Genomic DNA, 18,105 nt, shown 5'->3' on the forward strand with positions numbered 1-18,105 from the left:
CTATCATCCAGCTTTCTGCCACATTTTCTAACTACAAAATTGATCTTTCTTGTGCATTTCATTGTTTTATTTTTCTGATTCTGACACCACCTTCTGCAGACAAAACATACTTTCTGCAACAACTTTGAAACAAAAAGCGTGACACAGATGAAGCAAATTCATCCTGACTTCTTACAAAAACTCCCACATTAAAAACATCAAAATAAAATGTCAAAGAGATCTGGCACACAAAGAAAAACAAAGCCTGCAGCAGGTTTGAAAAAAATAAAAAGATGATTGTATGACTGGAGGATCATTTGAATGCAGACAAAATTGAGGCCCAAACATTCGTGCAGATGCCGGGAGGCAGGAGCTGTAAGATGTTTAACAAGGAGTGAGAGAAAGTGGGGACCAAAGGCTTTCTGAGTGAAACGCCATCTGCTGAATCCATGGCTATGCCAGTTTCTTGCTAGCTCCCCATCGTTTGCACCTGCCAGCCTGCCAAAGCAACCTCAGGAGGATAAGAGTGCAAACTTCACACCCAAACACACACTAGCCCATGTAAACCCGGCGAGCTGAGCAATAATGGCATGCACGCAGCAATAACTGGTGTGATTTGTCAGCGGCTTGCTGCGTCTGAGGAGCTTTGGGTGTTTTTTCATGTTTTCCCTCCCGCGGTAACAACAGCACAACAGCACTTTATTAAATGAGAACAGGAGAGCAGAGAATAGCCTGCAAATCAGCCCGTTTATGAGGCGTAGTTGTTCAGCTGGCTGCAGGAGCAGCGTATGTGTGCCTCAGTGGGTTATGATGGGACTGTTAGAATAGAGAACAGAGATAAAAACCTCCAATCAGGCTGGGTCTGTGTGATCAGGACTCAACAGCTGAAACAGAACAAAAACAAAAACAGCACTTTTGTCCTTGTTAATGATTATTTAAACAGCTGGCATTTGTGGAGTAGTATTGGGGGGGCGGGGGGGGGGGGGGGGTCTACAATCGTCTGGAGGAAGATCAATTAAAACCTGGCCGGCTCTCAATGTCAATTTTAGTCTAATCATCGTCCACAGAGAGCTGGTTACAGCGAGTATGTCAGATCGTCGATACATTCATCCAAATGTAAATTTCGAGAACAAAGCAGGAAATGAAAACTGGTCGGCCAAAGGAAAAAAAAATACGGGGGAGAGGATGAGGCGGAGAGTGAAAAGGGAATCTGACTGGCAGATAAGATGGAACAGATGGAGAGAAGAGACACAAAAGGAGATTAGTTTTAGATTTTCTCCCAGTTCCTCAAAATCCTCCAAGATGACGGTTCTGTTGCACCTAACAGTGCAATCGCCCACCCATGGACTCTCCTTAACCTTTCTTCTCCTCTTTCAAACACACCAGTAATCTAGCTTTTCATCTCTTGCTTCTTGCACCTCTGCTTTCTTTCCCCTGGCTCTTCGCCTTTCTCCATCAATCTCCTTCAAGCCTCCGCCTCTTTCCCTCTATCTCTCACATCATCTGAAAGTGCGGCTCTCTAGTGGAACCGTTATACTTCAGATGTACCTTCTCCCACCTCTGCGCTGCCGTCTATTGCCTCCGCTGCCTTTCTAATATGTTTATTTTCCACTTGTGTCTCTCCTCTACCTCTCTTCTGTCCATCTTTCCTCCCCCCTCCCCTCGAGAACTTCACTCCCCAAATCCTTTCTCTTGTGAGGTAGCTTTGATCCTTGCTTTATTCTCCAGCCACAAACACACTGCACCTCTGCGCACGCACACACACACACACACACACACACACACACACACACACACACACACACACACACACACACACACACACACACACACACACACACACACTTTGACAGATGTACAGATGTGCTTTAATAGAAAGCAGTAATCAACACTGCTTCCCTCCCACGTGGAGGAAGGAGAGACACGGAGAGGAAGAGGAGGAGAAGAAGACTGGAAATTGATGGCGGTGCATCGACCTCTCCGTAAAACCTAGTTAACACCTCCCCAGCCTGTGAAATCTGATTAGATGGGTGTGAGTTTGTGTTTGTGTCATCACTTGTGTTCATAACACAAAATGATTCACAGGTTGTGTTTTTTCTAATTTATTTATTTCAATGGACAAACCCCATAATTCCCATCTGATTAAAAACATGTTGATGTGTGTGTGTGTGTGTGTGTGTGTGTGTGTGTGTGTGTGTGTGTGTGTGTGTGTGTGTGTGTGTGTGTGTGTGTGTGTGTGTGTGTGTGTGTGTGTGTTTGTGCCACCCAAAACAGTCTCTGCTGATTACATCTCACGGAGTCAATAGTGAATAGAGCACTCAGCCTGATAAGCAATCACCTGAATCAATACTAATGTTTTTAGCGAGTGTACATAAGTATGTGCATGTGTGTGTGTGTGTGTGTGGTCTCTAACATGTGGGTGTCTGGAACTCATGTAGGATAAACACTTGGTGATGGCAGCCCCATTCTCCCATTCTCCTCCATTTCTTCTTCTTCTTCTTCTTCTTCTCCAAAAAGCCTTCCCGTAACTCTCATCCTTTCGTCTTCTCATCTCTCAGCATTTGATGTTTTTATTATTTCCCCTCCTCATCGTTCTGTGGCCTTCATCAAGCAGAGCATTAACAGCTGTCTAACCTTCAAGGAGAGTGACCAAAAAGAGTCCTTGCACTTGGAGTAGCGTAATCTTTAACCAGACTTTGGTAAATGTCAGAGATGGACGCCCTGCTTTTTCACACCCATGCGTAATCCCTCAGGGATGTATGAGGAGAAACCAGATTATAAACACGTTAGGATGAGTTTTCTGCTTATTAGTAACCCTCTTATCTCTTTTCTGTCGGTGGTGTTATTGTAGCGCTACTGAAAGGTACCAAAAACTTGGAAATTATTCAGAAATAATCTAGCAGGAACATAAAAAGCAACGAGACACATTGGTTCTGGTTTGAAGGCAAATATTGATTTCTGATTTTTAGAACAAAAACTTTAAAATTTAGATTATAGACATGAAAACGTCCACAAGCTCCTGTTTCTGCTAAATTTAACTAAATGGTGAGTTCAAGTATCAGAAAAAAGTCAGACATTTTTATTGATGCTTTGCAATGATGCATTCACAGACCCAATAAAGAAAATCAGATTCTAGAGTTTCAGATTGGCCACTCAAGTCAAATCATAGTAAATGGCTCAAATTTGATATAATAATAATAATAATAATAATAATAATAATAATAATAATAATAATAATAACAATAACAATAATAATAATAATAATAATCATCATCATCATCAAACTTATATAACGCTTGTTTAGTGGTACACCGCCAGTTGGGTGAAGTGTCTTGCCCAAGGACACAACAGCAGAATACCCCTGGTGGGAGCTGGAATCGAACCCATGGCCCTCTGATCATGAGGCAGCCCGCTCTACCACCTGAGCTACTGCTGCCCCACTAGGACCTTCTAGGGTTTTACAAACCGCCCAAAGCACGTTACAATTAACCAGTCATTCACCCATGCAAACACACATTCACACGCTGGTGATGATGAGCTATAATGTAGCCATCGCCTGTCTGACCAAGGTGGGATAAGTGTCTTGCCCAACCTGCAACCCTGCGGTTACGGGCCGGGTGCTTCACTATCGCTCCAATTCTGGCAAGTTCTGGCTGCAAGCCAAGCTTATGGTGAATCTTTGATATTATTACTTCATTATATCTACTTTAAGCTACATTTATAACACTTTTAGGTATCATTTGGTAACGTTTGCAGATGAAGTGGATCACACAGCCTGACTGAAACAACATTTTTACAATGATGTTCAAACATAACAACAAAAATCCATTCCTCCAGTGAAACTCTTAAAGCAATTTCAACCATTATGAGCCCATTTTGCTTGGACCTGCAATTTTCACCCTACACCCCCACCCAGATGTGTTTACTTGAAGCTGAGCCTGCAAGAAGAAAACACGTCCAGCACCACATGATAACTTTCGTCATCAAATATTACTGCTAAAACCCATAAAGGGCATTTCTCTCAAGTATAAAATGAAAGTGTTGGAAAATATGTTGCACCTTTATCAACTCTATGACAGAGTGTAAAAAAATGTTGCTTGAAAAGCAATTTTTATGCTGAACATGTCAAAGAGGGGCTAGAAAGTGAGATCTGACATGACAGCAGCTGTTGCAAGTACAGAAAAAAACAAGATGAGTTTGATTTTATTCAATCTTGTGAGTTTTATTCATCCATGTCACCATGGCAACATATCAGGGTAATACTTCTGCCTTCAGGAGTGGCTCACAAACAAATCGTAAGCAGCGTGGCTTCAACTGCGATAAAGAACAAATTATGTCCATAGAAGTTTCGCAGACACCACCCCACACCCCCTTCAGACCACCATTGTGTATGTAATCGTACGTAATCAGCTTCGTGGCAAACAGGCTCAAGTGAGTTTAGTTGTGCAACTAAAATATTCATTGATGAAACATAGCAGCTGAGTTAGCTTGTTTCTTTCATGCTATACAAAAACAATAATAGAATGTTTGATTGCAGCATTAAGAACATGGGTGCAGGAAAATCAGACTGTTTAGACCAGTGGCGGATTTAGCAATTTGGGGGCCCAAAGCAAAAACAGACATGGGGCCCCCTTACACAAACTTTTCGACAACCTTATCTTAAACTGGATTTGCAAAACTCTACCCTCTTCTGACACGAGTTATTTTCCCTTTTTATTAGTCGTGCTCTTTTTTTCCTGTCTTTCTCTCCCTTTGAGCGCTTCAATATTTGCTCTGCTTTCTTCTTCCTGTCAGTGCTCCTGTGCTTTTGCCTTTGTTTTTTCTTCTTCTTCTATTTTCCCTTTTGGTCCATGTTTTCCTCCCTTTAAACATTTTCCATTGTCTTTCCTTTTCTGCTTCCTTTTGATGTTTACATTGAAAAACCACATCACTTTCGGAAGTGAAGATAAAAGCTTTTTTGAAGCAAGCTGCTTCTGTCTCTTATTGGAGCCACTAGGATAACTCCATTTCATGCTTAATGTTTTGACTACCGCTTCGAGTTTGTTATGAATGCTCCCGCCTCTCTTCTTCTTTTTCAGCTTCCTATACTCTTTCTTCTTATTTGTGGTCTTATGGCACTTGGCAAACAACAGTTTGGTACATTAATGCCACCAAGTGGATTGGAGTGAAATGACTACCAATCACTTCCTGTTTGTGCATGAGCGTCTTAAAGGAATAGACCATTATGGCATTAACAGAGCAGTGCCAGCAATCAGGGCTAGCCCCCCCCAAAAACATAAAAAGGCCCCAGGTGGCCGCCGACCTATGCCTAATGGTAAAACCGCCACTGGTTTAGACCACAGAGACAACCTTACCTTCCACTGACAACAAAGCAGGTCACCAGGAAGATGAGGAGCACGATTCCCCCCGCAATGGACACAACCAATATGGTGGACTGGTTAGGGTCTCCAATGGCCAAGATGTCTGCAAAGGTATAAAATCAGGAGCTTGTTAATGAAAGCATGATGCCGATAAGTCAACAAGGTTTTCTTTAGGCGATAATGGAAAGAACTGCAGGCTGGGAATTAAAAAAGTAAAAACTGAGACAGCAAAAAAAGACAAGGGAAAAATGGAGAATGCCTGAAAAATGATAGCAGTAGAAAATACTTAAAAGGTAGACACTACAGAAGGAGAAAACAGCAGACCAGAGAGAAAGAGAGGTGGACGGAATAGTAAGTAAGGCCCTTGATGAAAAGCTCTCTCCCTCTCCGCATCGCCTGTGAGGCTACAAGAGTGGACGTGAAAGCCATTCCCATTCGGCTGCGCTGTCCAAATGGATATGTTAACATTGCACATAACAAGGCTGCCGCCGAGAACTTTCTGCAAAGATGCATCGATTTTTACGCCACACCAATCGGGCCATTACTCATAACAAATACCCCATTTATCTGGCTTAGCTAAGCATGGGCTGACGTGTGTGTGAGTGTGTGTGTGAGGGTGTGTGAGGGAGTGTGTGAGAACACCACATATAAATATGTATGCGTTGGTGTCTTGAAGAATTATATTAATAGCCTTCAGAAAGGCACTGATCTTCTATTGTAGGTGGTGGCATACACGCATACACACCTTTCTCTAACAATCGATACCTCTGATGTGATCAGATAACCTTCATGTGATGCGATCGGCTTCGGAGCTTGGAGGTGAAGCTGCTGATTGAAGGCTCAGTAACAGCTCTGTAAACCAGACACACTCCAGCAGCATCAAGATTCATCAGATTCATAATATCTGATGCAACGCGGGAACATAAATCAAGCTGAAATACTTTTATTGACTGCTGAATGATTTGTAGGCTAATGCCTTTCAGTGACTGTGTTTTGCAGGTCTGCACGTCTGCCTACCTGCCACTCTCCCTGCCTGTCCGAGGATCAATGATCACTTTGAAGCACACATTAAGGAACGTCCGAAGCAGAAAATCCCAGAGCGCATAATGAAGCAATACTAAAGGTGGATGACAGCCAACAAAGGAGAACCACAAGCGTGATCTGAACTCCAACAACATCTTCGTAGAGATTTCAAAATAACAGCCTGGAGTTCTGCTCTGAATGTAAGGGAAGTTTGCGCTGACCTTTGTAGGAAGAAAACCTCCTCCATCCATTAGATTTAGCTCCAGCTGTCTCTTTGAATTAAGATCTCCAATCCTGGAAAATACTTTTCTTTTTCTGTTCTTGTCGAACCGATTTATCTCCCTACCTGATGAGTATTTCAGGACACTTTGAACACAGCTCCAGATACACGTATGACAACACGCGAGGCTGTCCGACATCAGAACTGAAGTAAGCTTTTGGATGAAAGGAGACTTCACTATCTAGTGAAGTCAGTTAAACTGTATATTAATTAGGTTCAGGCCCACAGCTGACAAAAGACAGCGACACCTTTTGCTCAGTCCTTTATGGCCTACAGATTTAAATGTCTTTGAAGGGATTAATATTTTTATGATCTGAAAAATGTGAATAAAACATATTAAAACATAACAATGCACCTACAGCCTGTGTAGGGGCTTAAAGGTCAAGAGGTCATCTATACAAATCGTATTGAGCTGAATTGTGAATCCTTCGTCAGACCCAGACAGCCTGATGTGCCTCAAGAAAATGTCCGTGTGCTGTTTTTTCAAGAACTGCAACGGAAGATGGAGTCCTGTTATTTTATTTGTGGATGCTATTGAACAAATGATGGTTTTCTTGTCATCTTACATATTTTTTTACATTTCATTACAAAGTTTCTAATGAATAAGACACCATATTCTGACAGCTGTAGCTATTCCAGCCTCTCTGTGTGTGATGTGACACATAAAACTGCAAAACCGATTGAGTTGTAACTTTTTTTTTATTTTTTTCATTTTGATCATGTAGATCAGCCATCTTGAATCAAGCTGACTCCAGAAGCGAATCAGCTGTAGTTGTATTCCACTCAACTTCATCTTACCTTCATGGCTGGTTTCCAACTCTATCTCTCCACCGTAGCTGCCGTAGCCCCCGTCGGTCCGAGCCCTCACCCTGAACACGTAGGTGGTCCCCGGCTTCAGCCCGTCCACCGTCATCATGTTGGAGCGAGTCTTCAGAACCGTGTAGTTCTGATCACGCTGGTTCTGAGGTGGCGTGATAAAAAAATAGGAGAAAACACAACACTAAATGGATAATAGTGACAGCTAGGTAGGAAAAAGGGATTGTTGGTTTTGGAAAACAAAAATTACGCAGAGCAATGAGCTGGGGTATTGAATGTGATAGAGAGAATTGAAAAGAGCTGAATTGGATAGAAGCCTTAATTTGTTGATTTGGATGTCTTGAGGAGCCAAGAATACCTCACTAAGTTTTTATTTGTTCATCACTGGACCATTTGGTCGCATTTACACACACACACATCTACCAAGTCCCAAATCTTATCCTCTTTACACTCTGGGGTATTATTTGGTTACGGCTTCGCTTCACTCCTCAACTACCTCCAGGGTGTGTGCGCACTTGGATCTGTGCGTGTGTTTAGAGGGATGAACCCCGACTAAGTTTGTCTGTGCGCAAGCTGATTCCCTGCAGAGAAGGTGATACTCTATCTAATGGAAGGCACTCTACAAAACGGATTAACACTATTTTCCTGTTAATACGAGCCAACACACACACCTACACGTAGACACAGACTTAATTTCATCACCTTGGCTGTGTTTTACAAGGCTCGTTCAACAGATGTGTGGGTAATTATCTTGATGTGAGCAGCAGCGAGGACGTGAGGAACGAGACAGACGAAACAGGGAGATAGTGGCATGTTTGTGAGGAACAAGTCGTTAGAGAGGTGCCTTCAGGATTAACCCAAAGCACAAGAGAAAAAGGAACAGATTGCATTACGGAGTTTCTGTAGTGGACATAAAATATATTTAAAGGTCTTTCTTCTTTCTCTTGTGTAATAAACTCAATTACCAGTAATGGCATGTGCATGGACGTAATTTTCACTTTAGAAGTGGGGGGGGGGGGGGGTGTCTTTACAGTATGCTCTAATGGGAAACAGTTTTCAACACAAACGGCTGTTTTCCGTTTTGTCTTAGAGCTCAACCAGTGTCAATTTAATATAGCGTAATATTGTTTTTGGATGGTAAAAAGTGCAGGGGTCCAAACTTGACTTTGGAAAAAAGTGGGGGGGACATGTCCCCCCCCCCCCCCCCCCCCCCCAAAAAATTACATCCATGGGCATGTGAGTATTTGGATATGCAAAGGGCAAGGAGAAGACATCTCCAAGTCATGGTTGGGTTTAAAGGCAGAAATGTTCATAGTTTGGAAAGAGAAGATCACTTGATTGCAGTAGGAGTAAAATAAGCCATGTACCGTATTTTCTGAACTATAAGCCACTACTTTTTCACACGCTTTGAATGTGGCTTATAATGAGGTGCGTGGCTTTAAAGGGATGGATGCTGGAAAGGAGTGCTACGGAAAGCGCCCCGGAGGACTTTTTCACAGTAAAACAGCGCTGCGTGTTTTCACCGCTTCACCCCGGGATGATGACAGCAACACGGAGAGCAACACTGACAAACTACGTTTTCAATTCAGTAGATAGCTGCGGCTTTTAGCCCGATGCGGCTTATGTTGAGGTGCGCTCTAAAGTCCGGAAATTACGGTATGTCAAAAGAGTAAAGACCAAAACTGAGGAAGAGAAGGTTGAAGTGTGGGAATTCGTACATTTTTATCAATATCACTGCCGTTGTAGATTCTGTCTATCGCATGCTAACTCTATAACACACATATTCCATCATATTTGATGTGTTGTGTGGATATTTGAGGTTCAACATATAAAACGTACTGTTTGTTTGAAAAAAATTAAGACTCATCAGCAGTAACTGCTACAATGATCGCTCTAAGCCCTTATTTATTCAATATAAAGTGCTTAAATGTTACTATTTGGTGGAGTTTAAAATACTGCAAATAATGTATAAAGCTTGTAAACATATTTTGCCCATAAATGTTCAGTCATTGTTCGAAAGCAGCTATAATCTAAAAGTAACAGATGCATTCAATAAAAACAAAATTTAGAACAAAAGTTAAAGAGTTCAGTATTAACGTCCAAAGAGTTCAGTTATGGAACAATTTAAGCAAGGAAACTAAAGCCTCTAAATCACGTGGTAAATTCAAAGATGCATTAAATTAAAGGTTGATCATAACTGCAGCAATAAATTATGAGGGAAATTGAGATGTATTATTTTTCTTTTTACACAACATTAGCTTGTTAAAGAGATAGGTCGATTACGTTTTTACATTATGTTGTCTTATGGTTGATTTAGTTCAACTGCATGAAAGTTCTTAATTAATATACATCTGATGATGCCTTCATTTTTGTAAAGGGGGCACAGCTTCATAAGATGTCTTCTTCTGTCTGCTCCTTTTCCACATGAATGGAATTTTATGTTTATTGATTTTATTCTGATCTTGTTTTTCTCTTCTTTGAATGAAATAAAGTCAAAAATAATTCCTTATCAATTCCTGAGGAGTTCAACAGGTGGCAAACATTTAATTGCATTTTAACTAATGATAAACAATCAATTGTACCTGCTATCCTTTGGAAAGATCTTTTCAAATGTTATCCTTTTTGCTCCTAGTGAGGGTGGAGTCATCTTCTTGTACGGTGTAGTGTTGCTAGCTTTTGCAAAATGGGCAAAATCTCACCACAAGTCGAACTTTAGTCGCTGGAGTCTGCTAGTGTGGAGGTGTGTATATAAGGCTAATGACGCTAACATGACAGGTAGTGTTAGTTGATTAGTTACCTGCGATATTGACAGGAGAGGATGTGCAAACAACACCACTGCCATTGACATTCACTGGTCCGGGGTGGGTCAAAAACACAACATTCTCTTAAAGTTATCCGGTAAATGGTTATGCACATTCATTTTGTTTATCATTTTGTTTCCTCCATTTGATGAAACATCAACTTTGCAAGTTTCCTGCTGAGTAAATGTGTAAGCTACGCAACATAGCTTGCATAACCAATTTGTGTGGTGTGGCAATTTGCGCCAACTGGAATTGAAAAGGGAATTGTTTGCAAAAAAGACTAACAATACCTAGGAATTGAAACAGCGGTAACCAGATCTCAACAAGAACCTGTTTTCAATTCCCACCCCTAGTTTTAACAGTGCATCATTGATTCTGATCCTCAAACCATTTCACATATTTTATACGTGCAACCAAAACATCTTGCTAACAAACAAAAAACTCTACTGCCCATCAGAGCGGATAGAGTATGAGTGATTTACATGTCAGTTCATCATGCATAAATGAGTAGCATGCAGGTTAAAAGCCAGGTCATCTGCACTTTTCAGCGAGAAGTTTGTACATTTTTCAATGGGAACGTCAGTGTGCCTTTTCACAAACTCTCAGAATTACGGAATTTCACCCAAACAATCATCAGAGATCAAGCTAGTCACGGTTTGCGTCATGGCGCCATTTCCACCAATCAGTGCGGGGATATAACGCACCAAATATTTGTGTATCTGCAGAGCCAGAAAACTGCTCAGTGTCCTCTCGTGTTTACAGTCAGATCTCTAAAACTAACAATGCTAGGTTTATGAAACTCTCACATCACAAGGCTGACTCATTGTACTAAATAAGCATATATGTGTTGTAAATGTTAAACTTTATGAAGTTGGTAAAATCTTAGCATGAAAATCAAATCTGCCATGTTTGGACATAAATTATTGATATTTTTAGGTAAAATCAGTTTTATTTTTTTACATAATCGTAATATTCATGGTAACAGTAATAATAACAATTATAATATTGCATATATTTTTGCTGTTTTAAACTAAGATTTCTCTGGAAAATGGAGAACAGTTATTGTGCCAACCAATCTCGCCATTAGTGATGATGATGAACAGGAGGAAGATGACTTTGAGGCAGATCCTCAAATATAAAATATTCTAATAATCTATATTTGATCAGAAACAATATTTTTAGTAAACAACTTTTCAAAAATATTCAACAGTTATCTGTTTTTACACAAATATTCTATATTGTTTAATAATTGTGATATATTCTGTATTTTTGAACATTGAAATAATGTTCCAAAATTGGCTAAATTATTCTAAAGTGTCTAATACTTACAAGTAACATTTATTTTGGGATTTCTTTTACTAGAACAGGGCCAACGTCCATATCTGATCACTTCGTTTTCTCTGATTTTCTGCATGAAAATACTTTTTTTTTTTTTTTGGAAAATTGTAACAACAGAAATACACTTTGATTATGGACTACAACACCACCCTGGGGCTGAAATTTTAAAAATTAAAAATACTTGAATGAATGCTCTATAAAGGATAACAGGATTCTGTAGGGCCTGATGAGCTGCTGCACATGTGAATCAACCACTGAATCTAGCGTGTTAGAGCAGAGAAACCACTAAAATGTGCTGCATAACCACCCTCCGGGACCAGCATTGGACACCCTTGAGTTCATTTATGTCAGTGATTCATCTAAACATGAAACCAATATATGAGATAGACTCATTACTTGCAAAGCCAGATATTTCAAGCCTTTATTTGTTACGATGATTATGGCTTACCACAGTGACTTCAAGTGTCACACTCTAACAAACTCATTAATCCAAAACACCTGCAAAGGGTTCCTTAGATGTCTCTGAGTCTGGGTTGTATTACTGGCATAAATGGACTTTTTTTTTACCATGTTCTAATTTTTGGAGTTTCACCTTCATGACTCTCATGTCTCTTTAAAAATGTGTGAGTGTGTGTCTCTCTCACCTTCTCATAATAGATGACCTCATACTCCACAATGGCCCCGTTGGGTCTCTCGGGACCATGCCAGGCCAAAGTCACACTGTCCTTGCTCCGCCTCTCCTTCAACACCACGCTCACTGTTGCAATAATAATAACAATTATGCTACATTATGGCAGAAAGCAGACAGAAGGGAGTAAAGAAAGAGATTTTAGAAGCATATTTAAACCTGTTTAATTCAGAGACACATATTGCGTTGCGTGGCATGCAGTTTTGCTAATGAGACAGCTTGTAGGGTGTCACATACAGTACACGTGTGTTAGCAGCATTCGGCAGAGTGTGTGATGGTAACACCCACAAGAATGGTGTGTGATCTGCCTGCTATCAGTGTAGAAAGGCAAAGAACTGTGGCTTCCTGCAGTTTTTTTACATTAGCACACCTGCTCTGGTGACATGATGATGGGTGTGCGTGCACGCGCGTGCGTGTGTGTGTGTGTGTGTGTGTGTGTGTGGGTTTAGAGCCTGATGAGGTTAAAAATCTCCTACACCCCTTTCAACCCCCCACCCTCCCACCCCCCCAGCCAGCTCTTTCACACACATCCATCGTATGAGGCCCATTAGTCATCCACACACACACCTCTCCAGCACAAATGTTCCACGGTCCCACACGGTGACAGATGCACATATGATTACACGTGTGTGAACAGAGCTGCAGAGGTTTCATTGTGTGGTTTGGGCGTAATTCTTCACAGCAGCAAAATTGAAGCTCTCGTGTAACACGCTACACTTTGATCAGCTCTGAAAAGTTACTACTACTAGTAAAAAAAAATCCATTTTGTGCTGCAGGATATTTTCTTATCTGTAACAAGAAAAGAAAAAAGTCGTCACCTGTCTGCGAAGTGGTGACATTTATCACCACTGATCCCCTGGGAGTTGGACTCAGGTCCGACACGCCGCTCTGGCTCTCGATGGTGAAGCTGTAGTTAGAGTCTGGCTGTAAGTCTGTGATCAGAACGTTGGCTGATGACAGACCAAATTGTCTAGGAACAAAATGGATGCTGCCGCCACACGGTGTGCACTTTTTGCCGTCACCGGAGCACTTCCTGCAGTGGAGGCTGTAGGTGACGTCCCCTCTCCCTCCTGTGTCTCTGGGCGGAGACCACTCCAAGGTGACGCAGGTTTCGTTGACTGTGGAGATGGGGTTCTCTGGAGCAGAGGGAGGACCTGAAGGAAGAGGAAAGTATACCTTTAATAAAACAAGACAGTTTGAAACTGATGTACTTCCTGCTCATAAAAAACACAAATTTAAGGACTAGATTTGGTGTTACAAAAATTACTTTTTTGCACATAGTTCTATAAATGACAAATATCTAAAAAATAAATCTAAATTCCCAGAATGCAACATTTTAACATGCTGAACTTGACATCTAGTCTATTTATGACCACGTGTACTCAAGCATTTTACTTTTAAAGAGTATGTAGACACTAAATAGTAAAATTAATGCAGTAAAACCATCAGCTTAGAGCTTTTCTCTGTTCGTTTTATTCCCTACTCATTGTGGAAGCTTCATTACCCACAATGCACATTCATCTAGTGTTCAGTGTAGCCTTGAGCCTTTTGCCTTTAGCTGAGAAGAGTGCTGAGCTGTATGGAGCACCATTTTTAATGGTTACATGTTAGGAAAAACTATTGAAATGATTGTTTACGCAGTCTATATCGGATTTTATTGCAAAGATATTGAATAAGTGTGAACCTGTATCTGCAAGGCATGGTGCAACATGGTGACGTCTGCATTGTGCACGAGTTTAGTTGCAATAAAAGCAGATTTTTGTGCAGAGGTATGACTTTTCTCCATTTTCTTATTTCTTTATGCATCACTTGAGCCAAGCATTCGTTGCCTTTGCTATTGGTTTGATTGCTATCCACTGTTAAAAACTAAATATAAAAAACATTTATTTAACAATAAAAGGGTATTTTATCAACATATTCCAAATCCTAACTGACCAAGACTTTTATTTTCAAGTTAATTTCATGTCTAAAAGTCAGGGGAAACTAAAGGCTAAATAGGGAAAATGAATTAAATGCTAAATAATGTGAGGGGAAAAAACATTTCCTCAATGTTTCTCTGTCATGAAAAACTCAATATTTCTAGGGGAAAAACAGATGCAGTCATCAGTTTTCACCACCCTGGGTGCCCAAGGTCCCCTGACCAAGTGTCATAATGTGACAACACTCTGCAGAGGTGTACACAAAAATTGTTTTGTTACAGTAAGCAGGAGAGCAAAATGTAGCACACTTTGCAGTTATTTTATTGGCCAACATGGTGCTCAGAGCCCTCTGAAGTGCTTTAATGACCCAACACATTAAAACAGATGTCCCAGGGTGCCGTTTACTCATTAAGTTACAGATTTGAGCTTGCAGACGTAAAAATAACGCCTGTTTCTGTTTGTTTTTCCCATCTCACTCTAGACAAGTGCTAAGAAAACACGGTGTTTGGAGCTGCTTCTGAATTATTCTTATTTTCAGGGACATATTGAAAACAAAAAAAAAAGTATTTTTATGATTTGAAGGTGTGGAAGCAAAAAGAAAAAATTCCAGCACATCCTAAAGGGATACATGAAACCCACTAGGGTAGAAATCACTGATTTTGGCTGCTTACAGCACAGCGTGGTGCAAGAAACTCAGCCATAAGAGAAATTCACAGCAGACTACCGTTTTACATGACATCTCATCAAGATCAGACTGAGCAGTGAGCCCCCGGGTGGCCACCAGCAGAGCCTGAGACTTTCTTGATTAGTCCTTCCAATATCGAGCCCCATGGAGATATAGATGGAATGGGGGGACAACTTTGCACGGGGGGGCATGCTGGGTATAATTGAGGCTGTCGGTCATAAATCTGCCATAAGGGCAGGATGCTAATTCTGCCTCTTTCTTCTCTCCGCCCCAACTTCGTTCATAACCACTTACCAGTCCGTCATTATCGTTGCTAGCGATCAACCTTTTATGACACCTTTATGATACTTAGATTAGATGACGCCGATTCACCTCTACTCCCCTCCCACTGTTCCTTTCTTGTCCTGGGTCTCAAGTGTCATTTTCCATGTCTACAGGACTAATTATGTCACATATTCTCCTTATTTTCTCATTTTTCACCATTAAATTTCAAAATTATGCTCCTTACCATTCAGGAGGGAATATATGTGTGTGTGTGTGTGTGTGTGTGTGTGTGTGTGTGCGTGCGTGCGTGCGTGTGTGTGTGTGTGTGTGTGTGTGTGTGTGTGTGTGTTCCTGCACATTTGAACAAACCGTTACTCATTTCCAGCTGATAACACCTGTCACATCTCACCTGCTAGTACGATTAATGAGTGTAATCTACCATAACCCGATAATGGGTTTGGGTATATGTGACTATGCTCGAGTATGTGTGTGTGTGTGTGTGTGTGTGTGTGTGTCTGTGTGTGTGTCCGTCCATGTGTGTGTAGTACTAGTGTGTATTCTCTTTCTCTCCTGCTATGTCCAACATGCCTTCCCCACCTTCAAGCATGCCGTTCTAGTCTTTAAGTACATCTTCCACCTCTTAGCTTACCTTCTCCTCCGCTACCTTTAATAAAATCTATCATCTATCTATCTATCTATCTATCTATCTATCTATCTATCTATCTATCTATCTATCTATCTATCTATCTATCTATCTATCTATCTATCTATCTATCTATCTATCTATCTATCTATCTATCTATCTATCTATCATCTATCTATCTATCTATCTATCTATCTATCTATCTATCTATCTATCTATCTATCTATCTATCTATCTATCTATCTATCTATCCATCTATAAACCTGATTGACTACAAAAATAATTATTTTTGATAGTCCATTACAAATCAGTTAAGAGAATGCAAACAGGTGATTCAATTAGATAACTGTGGCTAAAATGAGTCAACCCTTTGCTTGGGTTTGTGTCACCTACGTGTGCATGACATGGAGCGTGGGTCGGTGTCAGCGCGGTAGAAGCCTCTCTCACACAGGCACTCGATGGCTTGTTCCTGCGGGGACGAGCTGTGAGGAGGACATTTGGTGCAGTAGGCATCTGTGGCCGAAGCTTTGTAGGTTCCAGGTCTGCATGCTGCAGAAAAAACAAAATTAACTGATGTGCATGCTCAAAAATCCCACTTCACAAGCTTAGAGCTTAATTTCTATAATGAACAGAGAAGCTAAAATGTCAGTGCTTCATGTGATGAATTAAAACATCAAACATCATGTGCAAAGACCAACTTGTTAATAAAAATCCCACAGTCAATGCATTTATTTTCCCTCATCATTTTACTGCGTACTTTTTAGATGTATTTCCCTGCCAGACTAATGAGAAGTTAGTCAAATAAAAAATGTCTGATGTGTTGCAGAAACTTAGCCTAAATCTGTTCCTGGACCAGCATTGTTGCTCTGCCTGTTGGGCTCTAAAGGTGGACTTTACTCATATTAATACGTGTGCAGTGGTCTCTAGTAGGAATGAATGCCTTGTAAGTTGTATTCTGGGGAAAACAAGCTCTGATTCAAATTCAAATTCAAAACTACTTTATTAATCCCAGGGGGAAATTGATTGCTGTAGTAGCTCAGAATAATAATAATAATCAAGTCATCAAAGAGTTGTTGTATATTACAATGGCTGTTGGCAGGAAGGATCTCCAGTAGCGGTCAGTGTTGCAACGAAACTGAAGAAGCCTCTGACTGAAGACACTCTTCTGTTGTCGGACAGTCTTGTGAAGAGAATGCTCAGGGTTGTCCATCATTTTCTTGATTCTCTGGAGAATCCTTCTTTGCATTATCTCCTCCAGTGGTTCCACAGTCGTCCCCAGAACAGAACCAGCCTTTCTTATTAGGCTGTTGAGCCTTTTCAGGTCCCTGCTTCTGATGCTGCTACCCCAACAGACGATGGCTGAAGAGATTACACTCTCAACAACAGACTTGTAGAAGATCTGCAGCATCTTGCTACAGACATTGAAGGACCTAAGCGTCCTCAAGAAGTGCAGTCTGCTGTGTCCCTTCTTGTAAACGGCTCCGCTGTTCCTTCTCCAGTCCAGTCTGTTGTCCAGGTGAACTCCAAGGTATTAGTGTTCCTCAACCACCTCTACTTCTTCTCTCATGATGGAAACAGTGTTTGACTTCACCCCGTTTTTTCTGAAGTCTAAAATCATCTCCTTTGTTTTGTTCACGTTCAAGGTCAGATGATTGTTTCCACACCATACCGCAAAGCGCTCCACCAGCTCTCTGTACTCAGCTTCCTGTCCATCTCTGATACACCCAACGACTGCAGAGTCATCTGAGTATTTCTGTAGATGGCAGGTCTCTGATTTGTACTGGAAGTCTGAGGTGTACAGGGTGAAAAGGAATGGTGAGAGTACAGTCCCCTGTGGTGCTCCAATGTTACTGATCGCCTGGTTTGATGTGCAGTTCTTCAGCCTCACAAACTGTAGTCTGTTTGTCAGGTAGTCTTTAATCCAGGCAATAGTTGAGGCCTCAACCTGTGTCTTCTGGAGTTTCTGGCAAAGTACATCAGGCTGGATTGTGTTAAATGCACTGGAGAAATCAAAGAACATGACCCTCACAGTGCTGCCTGCTTTGTCTAGATGACAGTGGATTGGTTGAAGCAGCTGGATGATGGCATCTTCAACTCCAACTCCAGGGCGATAAGCAAACTGCAGCGGGTCCTGATATGTTCTAGTTTGCTTATTCAGGTGGACCAACAGGAGTCTCTCCAGGACCTTCATTATTTGGGATATCAGGGCAACCGGTCTGTAGTCGCCATTGACTGATGAGCAAGTTTTCTTTGGAACTGGAAAAAGGCAGGATGTCTGCCACAGGACTGGAACCTTCTCCTGGGCCAGG

At 41.2% G+C, this 18,105-nt stretch overlaps 1 protein-coding gene across 1 annotated transcript in view; it reads right to left on the reverse strand.

Moving 5' to 3' along the window:
- epha4b (eph receptor A4b) overlaps positions 1 to 18,105 on the reverse strand; it is a 110,621-nt gene that overhangs the window by 34,433 nt on the left and 58,083 nt on the right. Inside the window, exons 6-10 of the mRNA XM_054739118.2 lie at positions 16,190 to 16,345; positions 13,104 to 13,439; positions 12,242 to 12,354; positions 7,441 to 7,603; positions 5,334 to 5,442 (exon numbers count right to left, since the gene is read on the reverse strand). Coding sequence (XP_054595093.1) covers positions 5,334 to 5,442; positions 7,441 to 7,603; positions 12,242 to 12,354; positions 13,104 to 13,439; positions 16,190 to 16,345 — 877 coding nt within the window. The remainder of the gene's footprint in view (positions 1 to 5,333; positions 5,443 to 7,440; positions 7,604 to 12,241; positions 12,355 to 13,103; positions 13,440 to 16,189; positions 16,346 to 18,105) is intronic.

Source organism: Nothobranchius furzeri, chromosome 11 (assembly GCF_043380555.1).
Source record: "Nothobranchius furzeri strain GRZ-AD chromosome 11, NfurGRZ-RIMD1, whole genome shotgun sequence".
Taxonomy (NCBI): domain Eukaryota; kingdom Metazoa; phylum Chordata; class Actinopteri; order Cyprinodontiformes; family Nothobranchiidae; genus Nothobranchius; species Nothobranchius furzeri.